Below are 25,133 nucleotides of genomic sequence, written 5' to 3'. Positions count from 1 at the left end.
AAGACAATATGTAAACATTTGGAGGCAGTAATAGAAAAAATCCACAACTCATCATATTTTGACTGATATGTTCACCTAAACCTGCAGGCACTTTTTACAAATGTGTCTCAACTGCATGCTAATATGTCCAATAAATTAGTAATAACCCCCCCCCCCCCATGTACAAAAATAGAAACAAGACTGGTCTGTACGTCAACTTGCGGTCATGCATAAAAGACACGAGAGTGCGGTCGGTTACACGGCATTTCACGTATGATGCCGCGCATCCAAATGACACGACGGGAGGGGTCCACCCAAAACTGGCCCCCCTCGCTTTGAATTCGGGTTTAGGATACCAGCGTCAATTCCTAGCTGCCAGCTAACAAATGTTGTAAACGCAAGTCACCTAGCGACAGCGCTGGACCCCCGCGTTTCACCCCTGCTGTGATTTCAGATCAACATTTGCAATAAAAGTCATGAGAAATGTCGGAAAACTGATACGGCCAATAAATCTTCATTTCTGATATGATATGTGTAACATGACATAACATGACATAAACGTGTCAAAGTGTTGGTCCTTTTAACAGTGGTACACACATGTACATGTACATGTACTACATGAACATGTACATGTACATGAACCTCTTATCACCTCTTATCATTTATTAATCAGCCTTGCAATTGAATGACATGTGAGGGGATGCGCTGGATTGGCAATGTTTACTCAAACATACAAACCTAGCTCATTCATTCATTCATTCATTCATTCATTTTCTAACGCTTATCCTCACGAGGGATGCTGGAGCCTATCCCAGCTGGACTGGTGGCCAGCCAATCCCAGGGCACATATAGACAAACAACCATTCACACTCACATTCATACCGATGGACAAAGGGGGGGGGTTGTTCAATTTTTGCTTTGGTCAATACATGTAGGTCAATACTATATGCTAAGCTAGCCAAGTTAGCATTGTGTTATAGGTACAGTAATAATATATCTTCGTCATCAAGTCGGCCATCCCTGTGTGGAGTTTGCATGTTCTTTTCTCCGGGTACTCCGGTTTCCTCCCACATTCCAAAAACATGCTAGGTTAATTAGCCACTCCAAATTGTCCATAGGTATGAATGTGAGTGTGAATGGTTGTTTGTCTATATGTGCCCTGGGATTGGCTGGCCACCAGTCCAGGGTGGACCCCGCCTCTCGCCCCAAGAAGTCAGCTGGGATAGGCTCCAGCACCCCCGCCACCCTGGTGAGGATAAGCGGTAGAAAATGAATGAATGAATATTTGATTGTATTTTTTACAATATGCAGAGAGCCGAATATAATGAGCTTCAGGCTGAAACACCCAACTGTAACGAATCAGCCTCCTCTATAACGAGATATTTGATTGGCAGGCATCCTCAAATGTAATTATATGTAAAAAAAAAAAAAAAGTTGATGGCGAACACTCCAACAAAGATCATAAAGAAACGTGATTCTAAACGTTATAAAAGCTCGTTTCCCTCGACCGTTGGGGGGGGTCTAAAAGTGCATCCAGGCCGGGGGGGGGGGGGGTCACGCCTCCAGGAGGACGTGCCAGCGGCACACCTGCTGTCCTTTGGCGTCCTTCATGTCCCTCCAGTGGAGCTCCTCCTCCTCGCCGCTGCTGTTCTGGCCCAGGGCGACCCAGCCCACCATCTCCTTGCGCTTCAAGCTGCGCCGGTTGTACACCGACATCATCAGCGTGACGTCCGACAGCTGGAAGAGCGCCACCTGGAAGACGAAGGTCTCCTTGTAGACGGGGTTGGGCTGGCCGCGGCGCACCGACGTCTTGCAGCGTGTGATCTCCTGGCCCACCGAGTTGAGCAGCGTCAGGCGAGCGAACGTGTCTGAAAGAGAAGATGGCAATGAACGGCGCCGTCTTCGGGAAGATCCTCAACACCTGGCCTCCTCTGACCTGGTGGTCTGTTGGCCGCCAGGTTTCTGAAGTGGCTTCCCTTGATGAGCTCCACAGACATGCGTCCCGTGGTGGCGTTGTAGGTGAGGCCCACCAGCAGCTCCGGCGCGCCGCCGTGCGTCAGCGACTGCGTGGACGAGGCGCTGTCGCTGTGGGACACGCCCGCCAGGCTCAGCAGCGAGTCCATGCTCTGAGGAGACCGGGAACGCCATGAAGAACCAACGTGGGATCGCTCCTCCTCCTACGCTTACCTTGATGTTACTCCGAGGCTCCAGGACCAGCGTGGTCTCCAAGGTGGTCCCGGCCGGGTCGAGCTCCGCGAGGCGCAGCACGGTCTCGCCCATCATGCGCTCCCGGGACAGCCTCCCCTCCAGGGCGTACATGCGGAACCTGAGGGCCGACACGCGCAGATCTGAGGGCTCCACGCGCAGGAAGCTGAAGGTCTGGTTGAAGTAGATGGGCAGGCTCCGCCTCATGGAGGTCTTGTGGCGTTGCTTCTTGGAGGGCAGCAGGACCATGTGGACCTGCCACGAGTCCATCCCGCTGCGACCCTTGTCAGGGACGTCCCGCGCCGCCACCACGGTGACCAGCAGCTTTTCCGTCGTGGGACGGTATTCCAGAGAGACCACCAGGTCGCAGCACTTGGAGACTGGCGATTGGGGGGAGGAGCTTGTTGGCGGAGGGATGATGTCATGCTGGGGGGGCTGCTCTTGCTGGAAGTTCACAAAACCTTCATGAGCATCAGAGCGCCAACGGATGGCGTGCCGATATGTATTTTATAAAGAATACAGAGCAGCGACAGCGTTGTTACTGTCAACGCTCCCTGCGGGGGCACATCGCCGTCTGCCCCAAGTGTATGTTTACGTCGGCCTACGAATGCTGCCTAGCAACACGAAACCGTGGAAAAGAAGCTGAGCGTTTGGGCGTGGGTCAGGAGGTCGACGCGGTGAGGCGTGTGGCGTTGATAGCGGACAAACGCTAACGCTAACGCAATAAAGGGACTCAAACACGAGTTTACAAATGGTGCTGATTCAACGTATGAATATTTATATGACGTAACCCAGTGGCGTCATTAGGCCTATTTTAGGGGGCCGAGGCCCCCCTGAAATTGTTCTTAAGCCCTCCTAAATAATTTGATATTTTTTTATGATTATTTTTATAAAAAAAATTTGGCGTCATTAGGCCGATTTTAGGGGGGCTTCATCACCCCTAAAATTGTCATTAAGCCCCTCAAATAATTTGATATTTTTTTTGATTATTTTTGACGTCATTAGGCCGATTTTAGGGGGACAAATAATTTGATATTTTTTTATTGAGTTTAAAAAAATTATTCTTTTTACAAAAAAAATCAAAAATCAAAAAAGCAAGCGTATAAGCAGGCTAATACTAGCCTACTACTACTAGTACTACTACTAGTAGTAATAATGAGTAGAGGAATAACGATGATAGTAATAATAATAGGCTAATGAATAATATAATAATGATTATGATATAATCGATGACTGTCCACTGGACAGAATGGTTCCAGAGCTTGAGCAGCGGTTTTGCAGTATAGATTGTGTGTACTTGTGTACATTTAATGGTGGCCTAAAAGTATTGAGTATCTCTACTAAATCTGTCCAAAAGTGGGAAACTTCTTCTTCCTTATTTGGTTTTTGGATTTTTTTTATGTGTACTACATTCATTCATATCCTGTGCATCTCCAGGGGGCTAAGCCCCCCCGTCCCCAGAACCTAGTGACGCCCCTGATGAAACCTGCATTACAGACTGTAAAGGTGTCAGGCTGCAGTACCTCAGGGCTCCATGTGGAGGAGCTGTCTGTCCTTTCCTGGCTGGTTTCTGCGTCCTCGCTGCCGTCCGTGTTCGGTCGGATCATTCCGTGCATCGGACTCTCCTGGATGACGGCTAACGACTCCATCCCGTCTGGTTTTTCCACCCCCGAGGGCGCTGGCGAGTGCGGGTCCAGGAGGTTTTGTTCGCCCGGAGCCTCCATGACGGCAGGCGGGAGGACGTCTGAGAGAGTGAGGACGTTAAGAACTAGCTTGTGGTGGACAGGTGGACAGCTGAGGACGCCTCCTAGTGGTGAGGTCGTATATCGGAAGCCAGAGAATGTCCAAGAGCAGGAAGGAGGCATGAAGTAGAAAAAAGGAGGCACGTCTCATTCATGCCCACATTGTTGCGCATAGGTCACGGTGCGTTCATGTTAGGTTGCCGGACGCCAGGTGCTGGAGCCTATCCCAGCTGTCTTTTTGGGGCGAGAGGCGGGGTCCACCCTGGACTGGTGGCCAGCCAATCCCAGGGCACATATAGACAAACAACCAATCAGTGAATGATAAAGAAATAAAGATTTATCTACTTATATCGATAATGGATATGGATATGGAAGTGGGCCACTTGCAGCAAGCAGCCAATGGAGGAAACCTTCAAGCTGAAGGTCCTGTTTGGGAGTTTCATCAATGGCTATCACCATGGCAACAAAACAATGAGTCAGCAGCCTGTGTACTTTGCTGCATCACCAAATCATGACCACCAACAGGAGGGTCATGGAGACCCGACACAAAAGAAAACATTATGACTCTTCTATTTTTGAATTTCCAACATAAAACCTGAACCAATCAAAGTACCCGAATGTTTGGCTGTTTCAATTTAGCTGTTCTTATTAACATGAGTCAAAACCGGGAACTAAAGCACTTTAGTTTCAGCATGAGTCTTGGTATTGGTATCGTTTGCGTACCTTCACTGTCAGACGGCTCGGTGCTGCCCTCCTCGTGTTTGGACAGGCGGGAACATTTATTTCGTCGGCTCAGCGCCCACCGAAGCTGCTGCTGCTGCTGCTGGTCGTCCCCTTTAGGCTGACTCACACGCAAACTCTGCGAGCGTGACACCGAGATCTCAAACTGCTTCATGACCTCATTGTCGCTGTCCGAGGACGTGCCGGCGCCGTCTTCGCCGCCGCTGCCAAACGTCTTGACTGCCGATGAAGGAAGAGAAGGTTGAAGTCCCGAATATGATACAATTACAAGTTCATTCATTCATTCATTTTCTACCGCTTATCTTCACCAGGGTTGCGGCAGGTGCTGGAGCCTATCCCAGCTGTCTTGGGTCCACCCTGGACTGGTGGCCAGCCAATCCCAGGGCACATATAGTCAATGGAATGTGGGAATGTGGAATGTGGGAGGAAACCGGAGTACCCGGAGAAATTGAATAATTCCGGATACTATGAACGTATAGCCAAGTGATTTTCGGGAATACCATCTGAACTAATATTGATAAGATTATGAATCCAATTACCAAAGGTATGTTTGCATGGTCAATGAATGTAAACGGGTGGATAAAATAGATGTAAACATCCACAACAATTCCAAGTACCTTGGCCCCTCCCACAGGAGCAGAGTGGACTTGGAGGAGGTCACACCGTAAAGCCCCCCCCGTCTCCCTGCAGCCAGTACGTATATACGTACGTATGCTACGGGTGACCTAGACCACATCAGTCACCTGGATGGCAAAGCGTCCATCTTGCCACATGAGTCACATGACAATGAGGAAGACGAGGGTCTGATGAGACTCCCGGACTCCCAAGGTGATGAAGGAGAAGAATTTTCCCGCACGGTTACATGGAATGTCAATACTCATCACAGAAAAAAATAGCGGGTCACGGCGATCTCCACGTAATTTCAACATAATTGTCAGGCAACGAGTGACGCAAACCGGCGCTACCTGCGCCGTCGCCATGGTTACCGGGAACAGGCGGCCGACATGCAGAGGTGAATGAAAAGAGACATTTGTGTTCCATTCTAACACGTGCTTGAACTTCACCGGGCACCAGCAGAGATGCTTATGATTGATTTGTAATAACAGCATATCATAGCAATCCCTGAAATGGCAAGGTACATCCTATTGGCGGTGAGCATACGATGAGAAGCAACGTCAAACGTGCACTCGGAGCAACTACTGCCTGACTCGTCTTCATGAAATGTATTTTTATTTCAATGTTTGTAAAGCGACACCGCCTACTAGTGGCCTGGCATGCGTACTACAGCATCATCAGTCATTGAATATTTCAAAAAAACACGTCTTTACCTGACTTTTCTTACGTAAACACACCCTCAGCGTTTAGCTTGACGTTGTTGAAGACGACGAGCGCTTCCGAAGAGCAGGTTGTGTTTGCTCAACCACCTGAAATACTCGCCGAGGCTGCTGGTGGCCACGTATGTGTTTGATCAGAGGGGCGTGGCGTCACACCAACACCCCCCCCCCCCGACATTGCCGCTAGGGAGCGTTCAATGGCTGCAGGAGTTTCCCGCCTCCGTCGGAGTGGCGACAGAGTGTTTGCTTTCTGAGTTGTTGACTTTTCATGTGAATGTTACAATTTATGTCGCACTGAAAACAGGCCACAACTTTTTGTGGCTCTGTTGTGTAAAGTTTGTGTGCGGCACGATGCCCTTGACACTCGCCCACAAAGAACAGCAACTAAGTCTGCAACTGACTGTTAGTGATGATCACACTCAGCTTATTATTATTAATATTAATATTTTCACCCTCTGGTGTAGCTAAATAAGATAAACAAAATATACTAGCTTTGTACAGAATATGTATCTAATGGAATAATACTACTTGAGTACAATACAAATACACTATGTACACAGCGACTGTTTGTTTGAGGCGGGGTACACCTGGACTGGTCAGCCAATCACAGTGTCTGATTATCATTCATTCATTCATTTTCTACCGCTTATCCTCACCAGGGTCGCGTGGGGTGCTGGAGCCTATCCCAGCTGTCTTTTTGGGGCGAGAGGCGGGGTCCACCCTGGACTGGTGGCCAGCCAATCCCAGGGCACATATAGACAAACAACCATTCACACTCACATTCATACCTATGGACAATTTGGAGTGGCTAATTAACCTAGCATGTTTTTGGAATGTGGGAGGAAACCGGAGTACCCGGAGAAAACCCACGCATGCAAACTCCACACAGAGATGGCGGAGGGTGGGATTGAACTCGGGTCTCCTAGCTGTGAGGCCTGAACGCTAACCACCCCACCACCGTACAGCCTGTCTATTTATCTATAACATGAAATGAATGCTATACCACGCAATCATTTCTTTCTCTTCAACCATTGATTATTTTTGCTGCAGAGTGAGACGTCGCTGTGTTAGCTCGTCATGCAGTGGCAAAGACTAATAATCAAACTAACCAGCTAGCATGACGGGTAACCAGGATACATAGAATGTAATATAGTCATCGTATCCATCTATCTATATTCTTCCGTATATCCGGTTCCAGGTTGCGGGGGGGCTTCACCGAAGCGTTCCCAGGCCAGCTGTCCACCCTCGTTGAGAAAGTGGGGGCGAGTCCTGCCAATGTGGCGGTAGTGTTCTTAACTTCTTGCTCCACAGCCTCCCAGACTCCCCCCTACCTGAGTGTTTGCTTGGATCGACCCATCATTTGCAGTAAGTATGAATCAATGACTTTTTGGGCTAATCTAGCAAGTTGAAGTCATGTGATGTATCATGTGATGTATCGTGTTTTCATGCGAGGCGTGTACAAAGACGCAAGAGCATCTCACCGAGGCCTTGGTGGGCTCTTCTGCTGTGGCTCTGCTGCTCCAGACACGGCATCCCCCCCACGCGGGAGAAGCACAGCATCTTGTTGATGAAGAGGAAGAGGAGGGCCAGCGCCGCAACCAGGACGCCCACCGCCGTCAGGAAGCTGACGGCCTCTGGCGTGACTGGCGTGAGGAGGGAGAGGGGACACACAATGACACACTGATCAGACCACACAAACAGACAGGCTGTGCGCAAACACACACACACACACACACACACACAGCATGGCACGTGATAACACACAAACACAACAAGTCATATTTTAGTATTTGACGTGTGAACACGTTCATGTTCATTGAACAGCACATTAGGATAATAGGATAGGAGTGAAGAAATGTCGTCTCGAACTGTCATGTCCTGTTACCATGGTGACACTTCACTCAGCATAAAGCGGATCAATGGCAGCAAATGTCCCGCTGAGCGCGTGGGAGTCACAACCACCCGCTTGTTTTGGAGGCTGCCTCCTGCTGGGTCGGCCATGTTTACGCACGTGCGTGGACTGGGGCCACACAATCAAAACAACATCAATTTCTTCTTAGGGTAAAACATTGCCTGTGCATTTCATGAAGGATTTATGGTGACCGCAGCTTGACTCTGGAACAGACTATCTATCTGGATCATTCATCCTGGAAGGCGTACTGTCGTGGTCGTAATGGACGGCTTGAACGAAGCAGCCCAAAGAAGAAAAGTGGCGCAATTCAGGTGTGGTGATAAAGTGGAGTTCCCCTCTCAGCTGCTGCCTCGGGAACACAAATGGTTCAGTGTTGGCGCCTCCCAGCTCCGAACCGAGAGGACCAGATGGACCGGAAGAAGCCGGGGGTCAGACACACATTCATCTGTATGCACGGACTCCAACGACGGGCCTCGTCGCTCGCATCAGCTCCTCTTAATGGAGGTCTGGGGATGTGGATTGGTACAACTTCGTACGGGTATCGTTTATCCATCAATCTATCTTGTAAGATATAAGAAATACTGTATTTTCTGGACTATAAGTCGCTCCGGAGTATAAGTTGCACAAGGCAAAAAAATCATAATTAGGTAGCAAAAAAACATACATAAGTCGCACTAGAATATAAGTCGCACAAGGCCAAAAATGTATAATTAGGTAGAAAAAAACATACATAAGTCACACTGGAGTATAAGTCGCACAAGGCCAAAAATGCATAATTAGGTAGAAAAAAACATACATAAGTTGCGCAAAGCCAAAAATGTATAATTAGGTAGAAAAAACATACATAAGTCACACAGGAGTATAAGTCGCACAAGGCCAAAAATGCATAATTAGGTAGAAAAAAACATACATAAGTCACACAGGAGTATAAGTCGTACAAAGCCAAAAATGCATAATTAGGTAGAAAAAAACATACATAAGTCACACAGGAGTATACGTCGTACAAAGCCAAAAATGTATAATTAGGTAGAAAAAACATACATAAGTCGCACTGGAGTATAAATCGCAGAAGGCCAAAAATGCATAATTAGGTAGAAAAAAACATACATAAGTTGCGCAAAGTCAAAAATTTATAATTAGGTAGAAAAAACATACATAAGTCGCACTGGAGTATAAGTCGCACAAGGCCAAAAATGCATAATTAGGTAGAAAAAAAACATACATAAGTCGCACAGGAGTATAAGTCGTACAAAGCCAAAAATGTATAATTAGGTAGAAAAAACATACATAAGTCGCACTGGAGTATAAATCGCAGAAGGCCAAAAATGCATAATTAGGTAGAAAAAAAACATACATAAGTCGCACTGGAGTATAAGTCGCACAAGGCCAAAAATGCATAATTAGGTAGAAAAAAACATACATAAGTTGCGCAAAGCCAAAAATGTATAATTAGGTAGAAAAAACATACATAAGTCGCACTGGAGTATAAGTCGCACAAGGCCAAAAATGCATAATTAGATAGAAAAAAAACATACATAAGTCACACTGGAGCATAAGTCGCACAAGGCCAAAAATGCATAATTAGGTAGAAAAAAAACATACATAAGTCACACAGGAGTATAAGTCGTACAAAGCCAAAAATGTATAATTAGGTAGAAAAAACATACATAAGTCGCACTGGAGTATAAATCGCAGAAGGCCAAAAATGCATAATTAGGTAGAAAAAAACATATATAAGTCGCACTGGAGGAAAGTCGAACAAAGCCAAAAATTTATAATTAGCTAGAAAAAAACATACATAAGTCACACTGGACTATAAGTCGCATTTTTTTGTAATATTTTTTACATGGTACAAAAAATATATATTTTTTTGTATAATTTTTCGTAATTTATTTTCCAAAGTACTTGACCAAAACAGACATTAGGTCCTCTTGGAAGGCAAGTTGTACCAATAAAAGAATAGAGAACAGGCTGAATAGGTGTAAGATATGCTAACACAATGCTTATTCAGCTACACTAAAAATAAACATGAACACAAAAGGTGTCCAGTGTTTATGGAACATTAACACTTTTTTCAGGTATAAGTCGCTCTGGAGTATAAGTGGCAGGAACAGCCAACCTATGAAAAAAAGTGCCACTTATAGTCAGGAAAATACGGTATATATCTAACTAGCTAGCTTTAGTAATTCCTTTGGAATGCTTCCACTCCATCCTAATCATCATCATCAAGTGTCAATGGAAAAAAGAAGGGTCTGGATCACGATGATGTACGAGAGCTCGGAGTGTGTTTATGTTTCATGATGCGGCGGCGTGCTCACGTAAAGGTGCCATAAAAATAACATCCATGAAAAGCATACGTGCTACGTTCAAGGGCCTGGCTGCACCACCCGGGAGGTCAAATCCTCCTTGTACCATCACATTGTCTCTGGAGTTGACAGTGCACACACAAACGTGAAAATGAGCGTTACCGTGGAAACAGCCCTGCAGCTCTATTAAGGTATAATGAGTACGCCTTTTCCCACCCACGTGTGAGAAGGTCTCATGTTACCATGGCGCTGCCTGTCTGCGCTCTGATTGGATAAGAGCCTCATCTTCCTGGAGGTCTGCTGACGGCGTCTTCAAGTTCACGCGACACCGTAAACACCCCCGACAACACCGGGTGTCGTCCTGGCAACACAAGCAGGCACGATGCAAAAGCAGCATCATGGACTCGAACTCCGCGTTTGAGGCCAGCGCAGCATTCCTGCACAAGCGCGTCCCATACGCTAACGGAATGGAAGAATGTCACAATGATGTCCGGTAAAAAGAGGCGGAGTTGAAGTGTAATTGTCCCTGAACGGCACACCTCAAGGCACGATCCTCAGTCCGTCACTATTCTAATTCATCCGCACCATAAAACCATTAAGACACAGTTCTTATGAATATGCTACTGTAGAACGGCTCTAAACGGTTCTATTGATTGGCCACGCCTTGCTCCACTCCGCCTCAGGTCTTCATTCATGTCAGCACCAGGACGTCCCAATGCGGCTCATTCCAATGACAGTGAAGCAAATCATTCACACCAAACACCAAAACTCACTGAAGGTCCCGCCACCGCTGTCCTTGCTGTCGCCGGTCTCCATGGCGATGCTTGGCGTCAAGCAGGCCCGACGGAGTGCTTCTTAATGCCTCAATGTACATAAGCTCCTTGTAGACCGTCACTGACGCGCAGTGTTTACTTATAGAGTTGGGCGTACCTAATAATGTGGCAGCACTAAGAACCCATTTTAGGAACATTAAAAAAAAAAAGAATTTCTGTTTCACTCATTCAACAACCAGAGAGATCTGATGTTGAAGGTCATCGTTAAAAGAAGGTCAGTTTACTTTGATCATTCATTCCAAATACATGCACAAACGTAGTTTTCATTTTCACTACAAAAAACCCATAAGAGTACAGGTAAAGTAAAAGGTAAGTGATCCCATTAGACCCCATATCAGGGGAGGGGGGGGGGGGCATTTACCTGCCATGACGGTGTTGAGGTGCCATCTGCTGGCAACACAATTTACTACAATTCACAGCAAAGCTAACTTCCACACCAATCAGTGTTTTGATGCAAATAGGCTTTAAAACGCTTAGAATACACAAAGCATCACTTCAATGTACACACTAACTTATTTCTATATTTCAATTGGAGCTAATTTGTAGCACAACTTTAATTTGGGGCTGCACGGGGGGCGAGTGTTTAGCGCACAGACTCACAGCTAGGAGACCTGAGTTCAAGTGCATGTTCTCCCCGTGCATGCGTGGCTTTTCTCCGGGTACTCCGGTTTCCTCCCACATTCCAAAAACATGCTAGGTTAATTAGCCACTCCAAATTGTCCATAGGTATGAATGTGAGTGTGAATGGTTGTTTGTCTATATGTGCCCTGGGATTGGCTGGCCACCAGTCCAGGGTGGACCCCAACTCTTGCCCCAAGACAGCTGGGATAGGCTCCAGCCTATTGAAGGTTACTATTAAAGGGTGTCATTTAAAATGACCTCATGCTGGAGCCTATCCCAGCTGACTTTGGGCGAGAGGCGGGGTCCACCCTGGACTGGTGGCCAGCCAATCCCAGGACACATATAGACATTCATATGGACAATTTAGAGCCTCCAGTTCTCCTAACTTGGATATTCTTAGAACGTGTGCTAGCTTTGTTTGGGTAAAAGATGTTTGATATGAAAGCAAATCCTACTGAAACACAACTGATGCGGACACTAAAGGTTTAATGCTGCAGCTTAAAGGTCCACTCAGTTGAGGTCCCATCATCCACCGGGACGCTAACCAAGACCCCAGGGAGGCTTTAGGAGGAAAAGATCAAGTGTACCTACTTTCAACAACATCTGACGTCGTGTTTGAGTCCCTGCTCATGTCTTCACCTCCTTCTGTTCTTTCTACAAGTGAGTCCTGCTGTTTGGCCCTCATGCCAATGCTGGGCTGGACTTCCTGACCAGGAAGCTGCCGAGAACGGGGGCGCCACTCATCACCAGGACCGGGCAGACGCCACTTCCTGGTTTAGGCGACATTCATCGGGACTGACTGTGGTACATGTTTAAAACCAACACACACACAAAAACACACAGCAGCAGTCCAAAGTCTACAGTCCCGGTCTTAAAGGTACAATGACTTAAGCCGAAGAGCAGTGGCGGTCCAATCAGGAACAAGTAGGAAGCTAACCGCTTTCCTCTCCCAAACAGGAAAATGGCTTTCCGGGATGGGCCAATCAGTGCGACTCCAGCGTGACTTGGGAGGACCCACCAATGGAGGGCGCTCTCCCCTCCTCCAAGCAGGAAGGCGCCCACGGTGAAGAGGAGGAGGAAGACACTATTAGACCTGGCGCTGGCCTGTAAGTGGGCCACAAGAACCTGATGCAGTCACCATGGCAACCAGCCTCACACTGATATGAATTACCGGACTGACTTTCTTTCCTGGGAACATCGGAGAACGAATGATACCACTAAGTCAATTAGATCAATGACTCCCTTCCAAATCACAACAAGGCAAATTCCAAGTTTCAGATGGTGAAGGTGAAGATGACACCTGAACATAACGTAGCATGTTTGGGGTTAGATGAGGGAGGACGCTTGGACCACAAAACCAAATCTTTTTCCCGATGTCTGGGAGTCGTGCTAGAGGCTTTCTTTGCCTTTCCATGTGATTTTAGCAATTCCTTATTGGAATCCCCACCCTCGGCCATCTTTGTGGAGTTTGCATGTTCCTCCCATGCATGCGTGGGTTTTCTCCGGGTACTCCGGTTTCCTCCCACATTCCAAAAACATGCTAGGTTAATTGGCCACTCCAAATTGTCCATAGGTATGAATGTGAGTGTGAATGGTTGTTTGTCTATATGTGCCCTGGGATTGGCTGGCCACCAGTCCAGGGTGGACCCCGGGATAGGCTCCAGCACTGGGATAGGCTCCAGCACGCGCTGCAACCCTCGTGAGGATAAGCGGTAGAAAATGAATGAATGAATGAGTTATTGGAGTCATTGATAAGATGTATGGCTGATTCTATGATCTCAATCCTGTGACCTATGACCTCGGGGCCTATGAGGCATGGAATGTGAGCTCTGGCTTTTGGGGTCATAAATCCAATTTGAACTAAAGATGTATCTTCTATTCTCCAACGTCTTAACATTTGGATTTAATTGAGAATACATCTTTTAAAACAGCCACTACTGCTCCCTAAGTGGTATACAGGTACAACATAACAGTAGGGGAGTAAAAATAAAACACACAAACTGATGGCTAGAAACCAACAAAAGCAGTCAATTAAAAAAGATTCCGTCCAATGTATAAACTGTTCTGAAATAGTCCAAGCAGGATGTCGTCAAACAATAGCCAAGTGTTTCTGTCTGGTTTGGGGGTTGGCAAGGTTTGGTATTTATGGACATACGGTCTATTACATCTTGGGGACATCTATACGTCGCCCTTCAGAGGACTACGTTTAAGGTAAATAAACCTACACATCATTTACAAAAAGATCGAATGGGACTATCTAAAGTATTTTTAGATTTTGTATTTTTTTTCCGCATACAAAAATAAAAAAGTACTGGGCTTCAAATTGAGCCTTGAGGCATCCCATACATGAATGGGGATTTCTCATAAGAGAAAGGTATGAGATTGATGGGATTGGAACCATTTCAGGACTGTGCCTTTGAACCCGGCACACAACTCAAGATCAGATTTTCATATTTGATGTCAACAGTAATTAATCAATTAATAATTAATCGATTATCCAATCAAGCGACAGCTATTCTGGTATTCAAGGTTTTTGTTTGTTTTGAAAAATTAGCTTCGATGAGCTACGGCTACAGCTTTTTGTAAGGAACTGTGACTTGAATGTATTCATATGAAACATTGATAAGTGCAAGTAGATGATAGTTGCCAGTTGTCCTAAATAATCAAAGAAACAAGTCAGATTGTGATGTTATTATTAATAGAATATGATATAGAATATACTGGCAGCCATGCTGATGCTTCAGTTATTCATCCGGACTAAAGAAGACTCTGCAGGACTACAGTGATTGGCGCTGTTTGAATGATGGAGAATGGATCGTTCCATGGATCGTTTCATGTCGTGCACGTCAACAATGTGGCGTCAAAAAGACAACACGAACTGGCCTTCCGGTGGAGCGGCAGCGGGCTAGCGGCTCCTTCCGATCGAACGGGGCCGAAAAAGAGAGCGCAAGCGGCGGCGAGACGATCGTACTTACTTTCCGAGGCCATGGCTGCGGTTCTCCCTCACACCGTCAGCTGGACAGAGAGCTGCATCCGCGGCCTGGCATCTCCGCCTCCTCGCGTCCTGTACACCCGGAAGTGTGCGGTGATGCGTTCAACGACTGGAGGAAAGAGAGACTGCAGTGACGCCAGGACATGGGCTCTGCGTTAAAAACGTTTTGACTCCCCTTTAATGTGTATTCCTTTTTAAATATTTAAGTCAGGACATGTAATATCAGAAATGCTAATGGTAGCACCATTAAGACGAAACACACAAACAGCACGTTCACATTTGTACTTAGCTGTACAAATGGGTTGCTAACCATTTAGTCCAGGTGAGTGACGTAAAGCAGGGGTCTCCAAAGAGCGGCCCGTGTTGTTTTATTGAGCCATGACACACCTACTAAAAATTAACACGTTTTATGAGGCTCTAAATTGTATCATTATATAATGCTGTACCTATGAGGTTGCTAAAAATTTTAATTTAGAATAAATATAGTTTTACAAGAATTAAAAAAAAAATCAAAAAATCTATACATATAAAAATAATATATACAATATTTATAAATATTAAGTATGTAAATAAAATATTGCGGAAGTATGTGCATTAAAGAAGGAGCAAATCTTACCTTGGAGAAGCAAAGGCCCGATGATGAAGTACTGAAGTGCACAAAATGTTTTCATCTTTCGTAAAAGTTTATTGCTGATGCTGAAACGTTTAAATGCTGCAGTTAAAACAGACCTGCCAACCTTTATGAACCCCCCCACTTTGATGGGTTTCTTTGTTAAAAGGCTAATAAATGTACATTTAAAAACAAATCTTTGTGTCAGTATAAACATTTGGGCTTTTTAAAAGTAGTGGTCATGTGCTGCAATTGGTCACCCGTGCTTTTATAGCGTCTTCACCAGCCAACAATGGTAATTAAAGAGAGATGGGGAGTGTAATTGCAGCTGGAACTGATAAGATGCGTGACCACAGTCACTTTATTTAAAACGTTGATCCAAAATTGTAGGAGAAAGTGTTTGAAAAGAAGAGCTGTACGCCCGGTAAGGAGTCATATGGAGCCACACAATGTGCTCCATATGGAAAAATCACAGCCTTTACAGATTGAAAGGTTCGCCACGCCACGCTACGCCACGCTACGCCAGAGAGTTGGCAGTGGGTAAAATCTGTATCGGGACAGCAGTGAAGCGTATTGAAACGTATTCAAGGGTCAACGTGCATGCAAAGTACAAAAATGCATAAATGTGGGCAGGTCTGCAGTTAACCTTGTTAATTGCATGAGCTACTAATGTACAATCACGGTAAAATAAACGCCAGCCAATTCGGGAGGTGACTGTATGATGGGTGCGCTTTAACAACGTAGTCCTCATCCCCACGTCTTCACGAGGGTTTTTTGTCTGAAACGAGGCCAAAGGAAAAGCGAGGTAAGAAATGAAAAGTGTTGCAGCGCGGCGATGACAATGATACCTTCAGGGACATGGTCCAGCGCTGTGAGCCGATTGCTGTGAGTCGTTTTGGTCGCTTCTTTCCACACGTCACCTGACCGATGACAAGATGTTCCTCGGGGAGGTCAGCATACATACAGGTCAAAGGCACAACTGGGGATGCTCCTATTTGATTCCGAAATCGATCATCCGTGAGTGAGATTGCCCGATCCCGATCACACGTATCCTACAAGCAACGCTGGCTTGTCACAGACTGTGCAGTCCGTCGTACAGTAATCTCTGAAAAAGTCGGCAAGCCCGCAAGTTTGAGACCCCAGATGTAATTTTATTTACCGAGCAGATCTCCCTAGACTGAACATAGACCAGCCATGGACTTTATGCCACCCACTTGTGACAAAATCGGGTTCCAAACTAACAGCATTGCTTGTTTGTTTTAATGGAGACCTATTACTCTAATTTGCAGGCCATTGTGTTGAGTTCTGGACTCCTATAGAGCAGCTACACACAATAACCCGAACAGAAAGCTTTCCAGATCTTCCAGGCTCTCTGCCTCTTCCTGCAGTTTTTCATTGCATTTCCTGCCTCCTGCCCAAACAATCCCACCCCCAGTCCTCGTCCAGGTAAGCCTCCCACCGAACCCCTCTGCTGTGATTGGTCACTCCCGGGGACTTCCGGACAGCTGCCAAAACCCTTTTTGCCCACAAAATAAACCCAGGATTGCTCTTGTGACTCTTCAACAAGGCCGAGTATCGTTGGAAGGGCGTCGCATACCGATCGACTTACGCCAATAAAAACGGAGCAATATTGATGGGCGGCCGATCGATCAGAGCATCCCTAGTTACAAGAAGGTTCAAGTACCTGAGATGTGAATGTTCTCATTGGTTCTGGCTTTGAGTGACTGCTTGCTCGTCTTGGCGTGGCCTCTCAGGGGGGCGGGGCCAGCCTTGATGTCCACATCCACCTTCACTCGGCGATGACGTCGAGACTTGAACACCTGACCAGGGTTTGTTTTTAAATTAAAGACATTTACATTCAACATAAAAACTAAATTCCTTTCGGAGGCGGCGGGGAACAAACCGCTGCGGCTTTTCTGTACGCTTTAGACTTGATGGAGGTCAGAAGTTCAGCTCTTCTGGAGCACTGAAGAGAAGAGATAAGATAAGATAAGATATGATATGCCTTTATTCGTCCCTCAGTGGGGAAAGTTGCATTTCACAGCAGCAAGAGAACAGAATCAGTTAAGCAGTACAAAAATACAAAAAATACACAATATAAAAATAAACAATATAAACAACCCAAGTATTAACAAATCAACAATTTTACTCAGAGTTATATGCAAATACAGTTTGCAGATAATATGAAGTATGAAATGAAATATATGACCAGTCTATACGCTATGAGATCTTGCTCGTGAGTTAATATGAGGCATTATATGTAGAAATACTTCACTTAGAACTTAGTATATTGCACTTAGAGCCTTAATATTGCACATGAACACAACACAAGTCAAATACTCCGCGAGACCTGACGCATTGGTACAGTGGAACCTCGGTTTTGGTCATTAAACAGTTCCAAAAGGTCTGACAAAAACTGAATCGAAATTTTAACACGAATTTGAGAGAATTATTATAATTTTACATGTACAAAACAAAGCATAATACAAACAAAATTGATAAATGAACATTAACTTGACTATCTGTTCATGTGTCTCCCTTAAAGCCTTCCCCGTGCAACCCATGTTAATTAAGAAACGATCCTATTGTAGCAGACACTTCCGTCATACAAATGTATATAATATGCAGTGCGATGCCATTAAAAATAGCAGTTGTGTTGCTCACCTCTGCCTGTGAAGATGCTCCATCCCTGACGACCTCTTCGTCACTCTCATCCTGCCAAAACATGCTAGCATTGAGCGTCATCCAAGAACATGATGTTGCTGGCATGAAAGAACCTGTTTCTTCCTCTTCTGCCACAAGTGGAAGGTCATGACGGGTCCTCTGAGCTGCGGGATGAGATTTTTACGGATCAAGTTGATTCCCAAGTTGGCCTGCTGCTCTTCAGAGTACATGGACGTCTTGATCTTCCCGTAGAGATCATGGACGTTGGACAGCTCCTGCAAAGACACCACAGCGACGTCACGCGTCTACCTCATTAGCATGACCAAGCGTAGACCTTTGCCTTGCGCCCACCTCCAGGAGCTCGTTGTCGATGAGCTCTTGTGGGCCGCACGCTCGCGCCACAAACTTGTTATACAGCTGCGACTTTTCCTCCACTTTGATCTTGTTAAAAGTCAGCTGCAGAAGCACAAACATCATCGACTTGTCAGAACAGAGGACATCAGCTCACAGCAGAAGAACTGGATGAGGACGCTAACCAAGGTGGGCATGGCGGTGAAGTAGAAAGCTTTTTGGAACATGAGCTGGTGAAGGATGAAAACGGTGTCGAAATGCTGAGCTCCTACGGCGTCCTTCTCAAAGGTCTGAATGTCCACCCAGTCCTTCAGCGAAATACGGATCTGCAGCCACACACATGGTCACTTAACATCACATTCTTGTCCTTAACTTTCCGTCTTCCTCACGCTGACCCCGACGCGCGGCGAGGCTGTCTGGCATTGGAAGAGACAGTACAGCAGGTAAAGTCCTCCCACTCGGATCTGGAAGCTGAAAGGTGGGAAAAAGTAGACGTAGGCTGTGTCCAACACCAGACGACTGAAGGCTCGCTTCTCACGACCCAAAGTACCACTGAAACACAACAATAAAATGACAGTACATCTTAAACCGGGAACAGTATTTCATATTTGTATTATGTGTGTATAATCCATAATACCATCCGATGATAAATGTAAATGTGTAAGTAGTTGACAGACAAATATTCCTGTTTTAAATTGTACAAAGTTTCCCCTCTGAGTGTAAACTTACTAGAATATCTGCTCAAATTTCATTTCCCTCCAGATTTTGGAGAAAATCTCAAAGCGGACTGACTCCAATTGTTGGAAGCGACGAAGCAGCTCCTCGCAGTCACACTTGACTTGTTTGCTGTAGGAATTCATCTTCACCGGGGCTTCGAAAGTCCAGAAAGCTTTTAAAAGTAACGTCAAAGTATCAACATTCGCTAACCGCAGCTACATGTTCATTTATGTGAACGTGAAATCATTTCCTGGTACAGCGTTTGTGCGGTTAAATCGGGCTTCACGATGTAAACACATGCGGCTGTCCCTTTCTGTGACGTCATCAACATGCGCATAACATTGGCGACAATTTGAAGCGGTTGTTTGTTTAATCATTGCAAAAAAACATTCTACTTAGTTTTTTTTCTACACAATTATTTTCATCATTGTGTTCGGTTTTCTTTTCCGAAGACAAAAAACAAAAGTTATCTGGATTAATGAGTGATATTCGAATACACATGCAGTAACACGTTCGAACAAAGAGGGCAGTAGTGAATCGAGGTGGTTGATTGGCTTCCAGATTCCCCACAAAGAATTAGAAGAATTCCACACTCCTGTTCAGAAGATGGCGGTAACGCGCACCTAAAAGCTGCTTGCCACCCGTCAATCAATAATAAAAGGCGAAGAAGAAGAATTACGAGGCGGAAGTAAACAATGTTTGGCTGACGTGGAGCTGAACTATTGACTTGACTGACAGGCTCGACGGTCATTTATTTAACAATTACTTGACATTTTATCCCATTAAATACAACAAATTAACGCATAAAGTCGAAAGGTCGCTTCTGTCGTCGAACGACGCCTCTCATCACATTAAAATGGCGACAGCAGCGGATGCCAGTCCGTCGTTCGCAGGGCTGTCTGATATCTCCATCCCGGAGGATACCCCCGTCGAAGGAGACATCACCGTCCCCGTGGACTCCTCCAGGCGGGAGGACGACGAGTTCTCGACGTTGGACGAGCCGGTGAAGGAGACCATCCTGCGGGATCTACGCGCGGTGGGCAAGAAGTTCGTTCACGTCCTGTACCCGAAGCAGAACTCGGAGCTGCTGCAGGACTGGGACCTGTGGGGGCCCCTGCTACTGTGCGTCACCCTGGCTCTGCTCCTGCAGGGCGGCGCGGCCAAGAACGGCAGCCAGGGTGGGCCACAGTTTGCCGAGGTACGGTCATTGTTGGGCTTTTATGGTTTAGTGTTGTTCCATTCGGTCTTCATGTCATCGTGGAAAAAGGTTGCACTTTTGTTGTCGGCAAACCATTTAAAATGTTTGTGGCTCTCCTACAGGTCTTTGTCATCATCTGGTTTGGTTCCATCATCATCACTCTTAACTCCAAGCTGCTGGGTGGGACCATCTCCTTCTTCCAGAGCCTGTGTGTGCTGGGGTACTGCATCATGCCCCTGACCGTTGCCATGGTCGTGTGCCGGCTGGTCCTGTTCAGCCTCACGGGCAAAGTGAGCTTTGCCGTGAGACTGGCGGTGGTCGTTGCGTCCTTTGGCTGGTCCACCTTCGCCTCCACTGCGTTCCTTGCCGGGAGCCAGCCTCCCAACCGCAAGGGGCTGGTCGTGTATCCGGTGTTCCTCTTCTACTTTGTGATCGGCTGGATGATCCTGACCTTCTCGCCATAACAATAGAACAGGAGTGGAACGTTACGTTGCGTGGAGCGAGCAATAATGAACTGAATGAACTGAATTAAGGACCTCCTCTGGGGCTTGATGCTCTCCATCATGTCAGAATGAAGTAGAAAAGTGGATTAGTAACTTCAAATGTATCCTGCGTCTTTAATAACTCTTCCTGGGGTGTGTGAAAAGCAGTTTGTGAACATCCGGTGAAAATGCACCGAGTACACAAACTCCAAATACTACTGGAACACGAGAGTTTCAGAAGAAAATGTGCTGCATTTCTCTACAAATACAGGGCATGTCAGATGCGATAAAATCTGCACTTAAATGATTTGGGCACTTGCGTTACACCAGCTAATATTCTGGAAACTTTAGTCAAAGTTTGTGTATAGAAGCAAAGTCACAAAATGCAATACATACTCATGTAAACATGAGGACTTATTAAGTTGACATCGGAAAAGTTGAGACAGAAGCTTGCTGAGCCGATTTATCATCGATGGTCAGCTCTTTTTTTCCCACTTTTACAAATATAACATGTCTTTGTTGAATTAAAATGTACTTATACAAATGACTTGGCTCCACTCGACGAGAAGCTCTCTGCGTTTTTGAACTTCTTCCGCGTATTGATGGGCTATCTTAGTAAAACTGAGCGAACTATATCCACATGTGAGTACAGCATTTTCGTTCGGACTTTACACAACTTCTGACTACTAATAATAATACAAAAGTACTGCCTTTTCACCTGTATGGCAGGTGGTGACAAGCACTTGCCCATCACACACGCCCCACCCTTTCCACACACAGCTGCAGATAACTGCTGGAGAAGAGCTTACGATGTTGGGTTGAAAAATCCTGAAATTTGGGTCACCACTTGTCATCGAGTTGTGATGGTGACGAACGACTCTATGAAACAAACAAACACTGGTGCAAAAAAACGGATTCCCTTGAGTATGACGTAATCAACGGAGGCCTGGCAAATACAAAATGAGTACATGGTAGCTATAATGAGTTTATTTCAGAAGTGTTGAATTTAGTTCATTCTGTTGGTATTTTTCCGTTAACACCAGCAGTAAACTGGAATGACTGCTATTACGCAGTCAACCAGAGGGGGCAGCAGTGAGCTGTTGTCGGTAGTTGACTTCTGGACTCCCCACGAGGAAGAATTCGGAGGCGGAAGTACGCAGTGTTCGGCTGCCTTGGATCTGAATTCAGACGAGACGGATAGGGTCTCTGGTCATCAATTTATAAATTACGGGACCTTTTTTTGCTATTAAATACAACAATAATATGTTTAAATCCACCGCAAAGCTTTTGTCGTTGATCCGACGTCTGTCACGAGATAAAATGGCGACATATGCGGAGGCCAGCCGGCTATGGTTTGATGTTTCTAATTCCGTTCTTTGTAGTATTACCGTTGCTGGGGTCCTATTTTATTAGTAATGTTCCTAAATTGTCTTGATATGTTTTGGCTGTTGTTGACGTCAATAAATTAAAATAAAACACTGGAGCGACCCTCTTAAGCTTTTGACGTTTTAATTGTACGAGAGCGACCGAGCGACTTTTGCGTGAAGGTAAAAACTTTAGGTCGTTGTGTAAAATAATGTTTTGGTTAGTCTGATAAGAACACTCGTAGAAGAGAAGGCAAAACGAAATGTAACAATTAAAAGTAGTGGGTAGAATGCATGCCCATATAGCTGGCAGGCATGCCCTCCACCAGGGAGCCGAGGAAGACCCCCCCGGGTGTTTATACGGTTGTAGGCGGGACGGTAGTCCGTAACGGCCACACACAACACAGGTGAGAAAACACACAAAAAAACTCCCACCAAAATTGATGACTCGAGGACCACCACAGCCAACACGCCAGAAGATTAGCGTTCGCCAGCCAGCATCGTCCACGCCGCTGAGCAGCGACTGACCCGAGGAGCAGATGTCGGAGCTGCCGCCCCTGCCTCCGGAGCTCTGGGTGTCCGTGTTCTGTTTCCTGAGCACAGAAGAGAAACACGCCGTCCGCTGCTGCTGCAGGGCCCTCAAGCAGCTGGTGGACCACCCGTACCTGTGGAGAAGACACACCGTGGTGCTGTCGGACCTCCGCCGCTACACGTTCGGCTTCTGGGACACTCTACGCCACCGCAAGCTGACCCGGGTAGCGGTGCGTCACCTGCGGCGGAAAGAATGGCGCCGGCTCGTCAAGTTCCTCCCGTCGCTCACCGCCATCGTGTTCGCGGATGGAGGACGGGTGTACAAGCAGAAGTACCTGGACCATCTACTGCAGTTTTCGGACATCAGGGATCTGGGTGTGCGGGATACCTCCTGGGGTGAGCCCATGCTGGGCCCCGGCCTGAGCGCCCACCTGAGGCATCAGCTGACGCACCTGAGCGTGTGCAACGTCCGCCTGACGTGCACCATCAGCTTCGTGAAGGCGGTGTCGGACCTGACCAACCTGCGGTTCCTGCTCTTCCATCAGCAGGGGGAAGGCTACGGCCTGGACAAGGTGCGGCCTGTTCCCCGCAAGGACTTCCACAACATGATGGTCCACCTCAAGAAGCTCACGCATCTCTCATGGGGGATGAGGGGGGAGCCGCGGGAACCTCTGCCCGACGACTACCTGAACCCCCCGGACCCGCAGCATCCAGGTAAGAACACACGAGTGAAGACCTCAAGACCTCGAGTCTAAGTAGAACCTCTTCCTCAGGATCCCAGTACGGCGGTCCGGCTCTGACCAGCCTGGAGCTGGTGGACTACCCGGAGACCATCCTACCCGAGACGGCCTTGAGGAGCCTGACGTCGCTCAGATCGCTGACGGTGCGCTACAGGTACATTCGAGATGGCGTGGATTGCCGCCTGGCCTCCTGGCTGAGTCCTCTCAAGCATCTGGAGACTCTCAGCATCGTTGGTGAGTTTTGGGGAATCTGACCTCTGCCAAGGAAGACGAGCATGAAGAGTAAAAGCAGGGATGTGGATGTTTTGTTCACGTAGCATAAATTGTATCATCACAATCACGTCCATGTCCTTCCACAGGTGGGAACTCCTTGGCCCTCTACACCACCACCATCCCTGCTAGCGTGACCAGGCTAACGCTGCGTGTGGCCATCACTCTCAAGGACTTGGACTCCATCGCTCCAAAAGTCCTGTCTCTGGAACATCTGGACATCGAGCAAAATCGCTCCAGCGGCAGCCTGTGTCGGCGCATCCCCATGCTGTTCCCTCAGCTCAGGACGCTGCGCATCAGGTGAGTCCGCGCCTCCTTACATTTAATGTGTTCCCATCACACGTTCTCTCACCTTGCAGGTTCTTCCGACGAGAACCGGAGAAAGACCTGCTGAGCCTCCACCGGCTGCGACACCTGGAGCGTCTGGAGCTGCTGGTGGAGCGCTCCTTCATCCTGAGGGACTACCTGAACGGACACCCGTGGCCCAGCCCCTGCGTCCAGGAGCTCATCAACCAGCTGCGAGAGCTGTCGGCCAACAGGATCACCGTCATCACGACCATGCGCCAGAGAAACCCCCTGAGGGAGTGCAACTGTGTTTGGGAGGGAGACCGATGATCACCAGGAGAACTTTCAACTTTTCCATTGATCAAAGAGCGACAGGACGTTTCCCATAGAATCATCTTGTCATGGCTGCTCCTCATATGTTTCATTTGGATGACATTTAATTGAACTTCATTTAGTTGGCGAGACGTTTGTGACCTGATAGATGAAGATGACTTAAGTCGTGACTTGTAGACGTTGCTTTTGCACTGCTGGCCAAAAAGGGACATTCACTGATAGGAACCAATGTTCATGTGTCAGCAACACTTTATTTACATGTCCTTAAAGGGCCATTAAAGATAACTTTCATTGGAATTATTTCGTATGGTGTCAATAATTCAACTAGGGCTGCAACTATTGAATATTTTAGTCATCGCATATTCAGATATTCATATTCATCTTTTTAAATTGATATTTAACATACGTCGGACCCACCGCTATTCATCCACCATGCTCACTGGGCCCATCTTGGGAGTATCGTGTTTAAAATGCTATTAATTAGCTTTACAGCTTGCTACACTATGGTGCTTTGTGGATACATGGATATGCTTTAGGACTCATTCATTTTCTACCGCTTATCCTCACGAGGATCGCTGGGGTGCTGTCTTCAGGCGAGAGGCGGGGGGGTCCACCCTGGACTGGTCGCCAGCCAATCCCAGGGCACATATAGACAAACAACCATTCACACTCACATTCATACCTATGGACAATTTGGAGTGGCTAATTAACCTAGCATGTTTTTGGAATGTGGGAGGAAACCGGAGTACCCGGAGAAAACCCACGCATGCACGGGGAGAACATGCAAACTCCACACAGAGATGGCTGAGGGTGGAATCGAACTCGGGTCCCCTAGCTGTGACGCCCACATTTTAATTATGTATTTATTTAGAAAAAAATCTGTTATTTTTGGTTATTTATTTTAACTCTTCAAAGCAAAAAAA

The 25,133-nt window shown here is 46.7% G+C and overlaps 4 protein-coding genes across 5 annotated transcripts; 2 read left to right on the top strand and 2 right to left on the bottom strand.

Moving 5' to 3' along the window:
• Nucleotides 1–875: 875 nt before the first annotated feature.
• Nucleotides 876–15,099, bottom strand: syt16 (synaptotagmin XVI). 2 transcript variants are annotated; one of them, XM_058091219.2, is made up of 7 exons: nucleotides 14,649–15,099; nucleotides 7,483–7,707; nucleotides 4,650–4,886; nucleotides 3,708–3,928; nucleotides 2,167–2,628; nucleotides 1,916–2,105; nucleotides 876–1,847 (listed from the first exon to the last, which is right to left on the bottom strand). In XM_058091219.2, the coding sequence occupies exons 1-7, from the start codon at nucleotides 14,659–14,661 to the stop codon at nucleotides 1,534–1,536; spliced, it is 1,662 nt and encodes a 553-aa protein (XP_057947202.2). In that variant the 5' UTR covers nucleotides 14,662–15,099; the 3' UTR covers nucleotides 876–1,533. The 2 variants fall into 2 exon arrangements, with proteins under 2 accessions (XP_057947202.2, XP_057947200.2); XM_058091217.2 differs by lacking the exon at nucleotides 14,649–15,099 and adding an exon at nucleotides 12,265–12,526 and having other exon boundaries at nucleotides 7,483–7,644.
• Nucleotides 15,100–15,383: 284 nt separating this feature from the next.
• Nucleotides 15,384–19,318, bottom strand: snapc1b (small nuclear RNA activating complex, polypeptide 1b). The gene is made up of 10 exons (XM_058091268.2): nucleotides 19,020–19,318; nucleotides 18,686–18,842; nucleotides 18,476–18,616; nucleotides 18,291–18,395; nucleotides 18,053–18,214; nucleotides 17,940–17,990; nucleotides 17,179–17,241; nucleotides 16,960–17,095; nucleotides 16,124–16,195; nucleotides 15,384–16,053 (listed from the first exon to the last, which is right to left on the bottom strand). The coding sequence occupies exons 1-10, from the start codon at nucleotides 19,148–19,150 to the stop codon at nucleotides 16,037–16,039; spliced, it is 1,035 nt and encodes a 344-aa protein (XP_057947251.2). The 5' UTR covers nucleotides 19,151–19,318; the 3' UTR covers nucleotides 15,384–16,036.
• A 338-nt stretch (nucleotides 19,319–19,656) lies between these two features.
• yipf6 (Yip1 domain family, member 6) lies at nucleotides 19,657–21,228 on the top strand. Its single transcript, XM_058091119.2, has 2 exons — nucleotides 19,657–20,205; nucleotides 20,328–21,228. The coding sequence occupies exons 1-2, from the start codon at nucleotides 19,864–19,866 to the stop codon at nucleotides 20,667–20,669; spliced, it is 684 nt and encodes a 227-aa protein (XP_057947102.2). The 5' UTR covers nucleotides 19,657–19,863; the 3' UTR covers nucleotides 20,670–21,228.
• Nucleotides 21,229–21,714: 486 nt separating this feature from the next.
• Nucleotides 21,715–24,531, top strand: LOC131140616 (uncharacterized). Its single transcript, XM_058091208.2, has 4 exons — nucleotides 21,715–23,296; nucleotides 23,356–23,556; nucleotides 23,682–23,892; nucleotides 23,952–24,531. Exons 1-4 carry the CDS (start codon nucleotides 22,591–22,593, stop codon nucleotides 24,205–24,207), a joined length of 1,374 nt encoding a protein of 457 aa, XP_057947191.2. The 5' UTR covers nucleotides 21,715–22,590; the 3' UTR covers nucleotides 24,208–24,531.
• The last annotated feature ends 602 nt before the right edge of the window (nucleotides 24,532–25,133 follow it).

This window comes from Doryrhamphus excisus, linkage group LG14 (assembly GCF_037039965.1).
Source record: "Doryrhamphus excisus strain RoL-2023G ecotype Guam linkage group LG14, RoL_Dexc_Guam_v1.1, whole genome shotgun sequence".
NCBI classification, from domain to species: domain Eukaryota; kingdom Metazoa; phylum Chordata; class Actinopteri; order Syngnathiformes; family Syngnathidae; genus Doryrhamphus; species Doryrhamphus excisus.
Note: the sequence above shows the minus strand (reverse complement) of the source record. Positions and strands in the feature narration are given on the sequence as shown.

Coding starts and splice junctions, on each gene's coding strand:
- yipf6 (XM_058091119.2), top strand. CDS start 19,864: ATGGCGACAGCAGCGGATGCCAGTCCGTCGTTCGCAGGGCTGTCTGAT. Junction 20,206..20,327: donor GTGGGCCACAGTTTGCCGAG/GTACGGTCATTG, acceptor GCTCTCCTACAG/GTCTTTGTCATCATCTGGTT.
- LOC131140616 (XM_058091208.2), top strand. CDS start 22,591: ATGTCGGAGCTGCCGCCCCTGCCTCCGGAGCTCTGGGTGTCCGTGTTC. Junction 23,297..23,355: donor CCCGGACCCGCAGCATCCAG/GTAAGAACACAC, acceptor CCTCTTCCTCAG/GATCCCAGTACGGCGGTCCG. Junction 23,557..23,681: donor GGAGACTCTCAGCATCGTTG/GTGAGTTTTGGG, acceptor GTCCTTCCACAG/GTGGGAACTCCTTGGCCCTC.
- snapc1b (XM_058091268.2), bottom strand. CDS start 19,150: ATGAATTCCTACAGCAAACAAGTCAAGTGTGACTGCGAGGAGCTGCTT. Junction 18,396..18,475: donor TCACCGCCATGCCCACCTTG/GTTAGCGTCCTC, acceptor GTGCTTCTGCAG/CTGACTTTTAACAAGATCAA. Junction 18,215..18,290: donor TCGACAACGAGCTCCTGGAG/GTGGGCGCAAGG, acceptor GTGTCTTTGCAG/GAGCTGTCCAACGTCCATGA.
- syt16 (XM_058091217.2), bottom strand. CDS start 12,358: ATGAGGGCCAAACAGCAGGACTCACTTGTAGAAAGAACAGAAGGAGGT. Junction 4,887..7,482: donor AAGAGCCCACCAAGGCCTCG/GTGAGATGCTCT, acceptor CTTCATCGGCAG/TCAAGACGTTTGGCAGCGGC. Junction 2,629..3,707: donor CCTCCACATGGAGCCCTGAG/GTACTGCAGCCT, acceptor GTGAACTTCCAG/CAAGAGCAGCCCCCCCAGCA.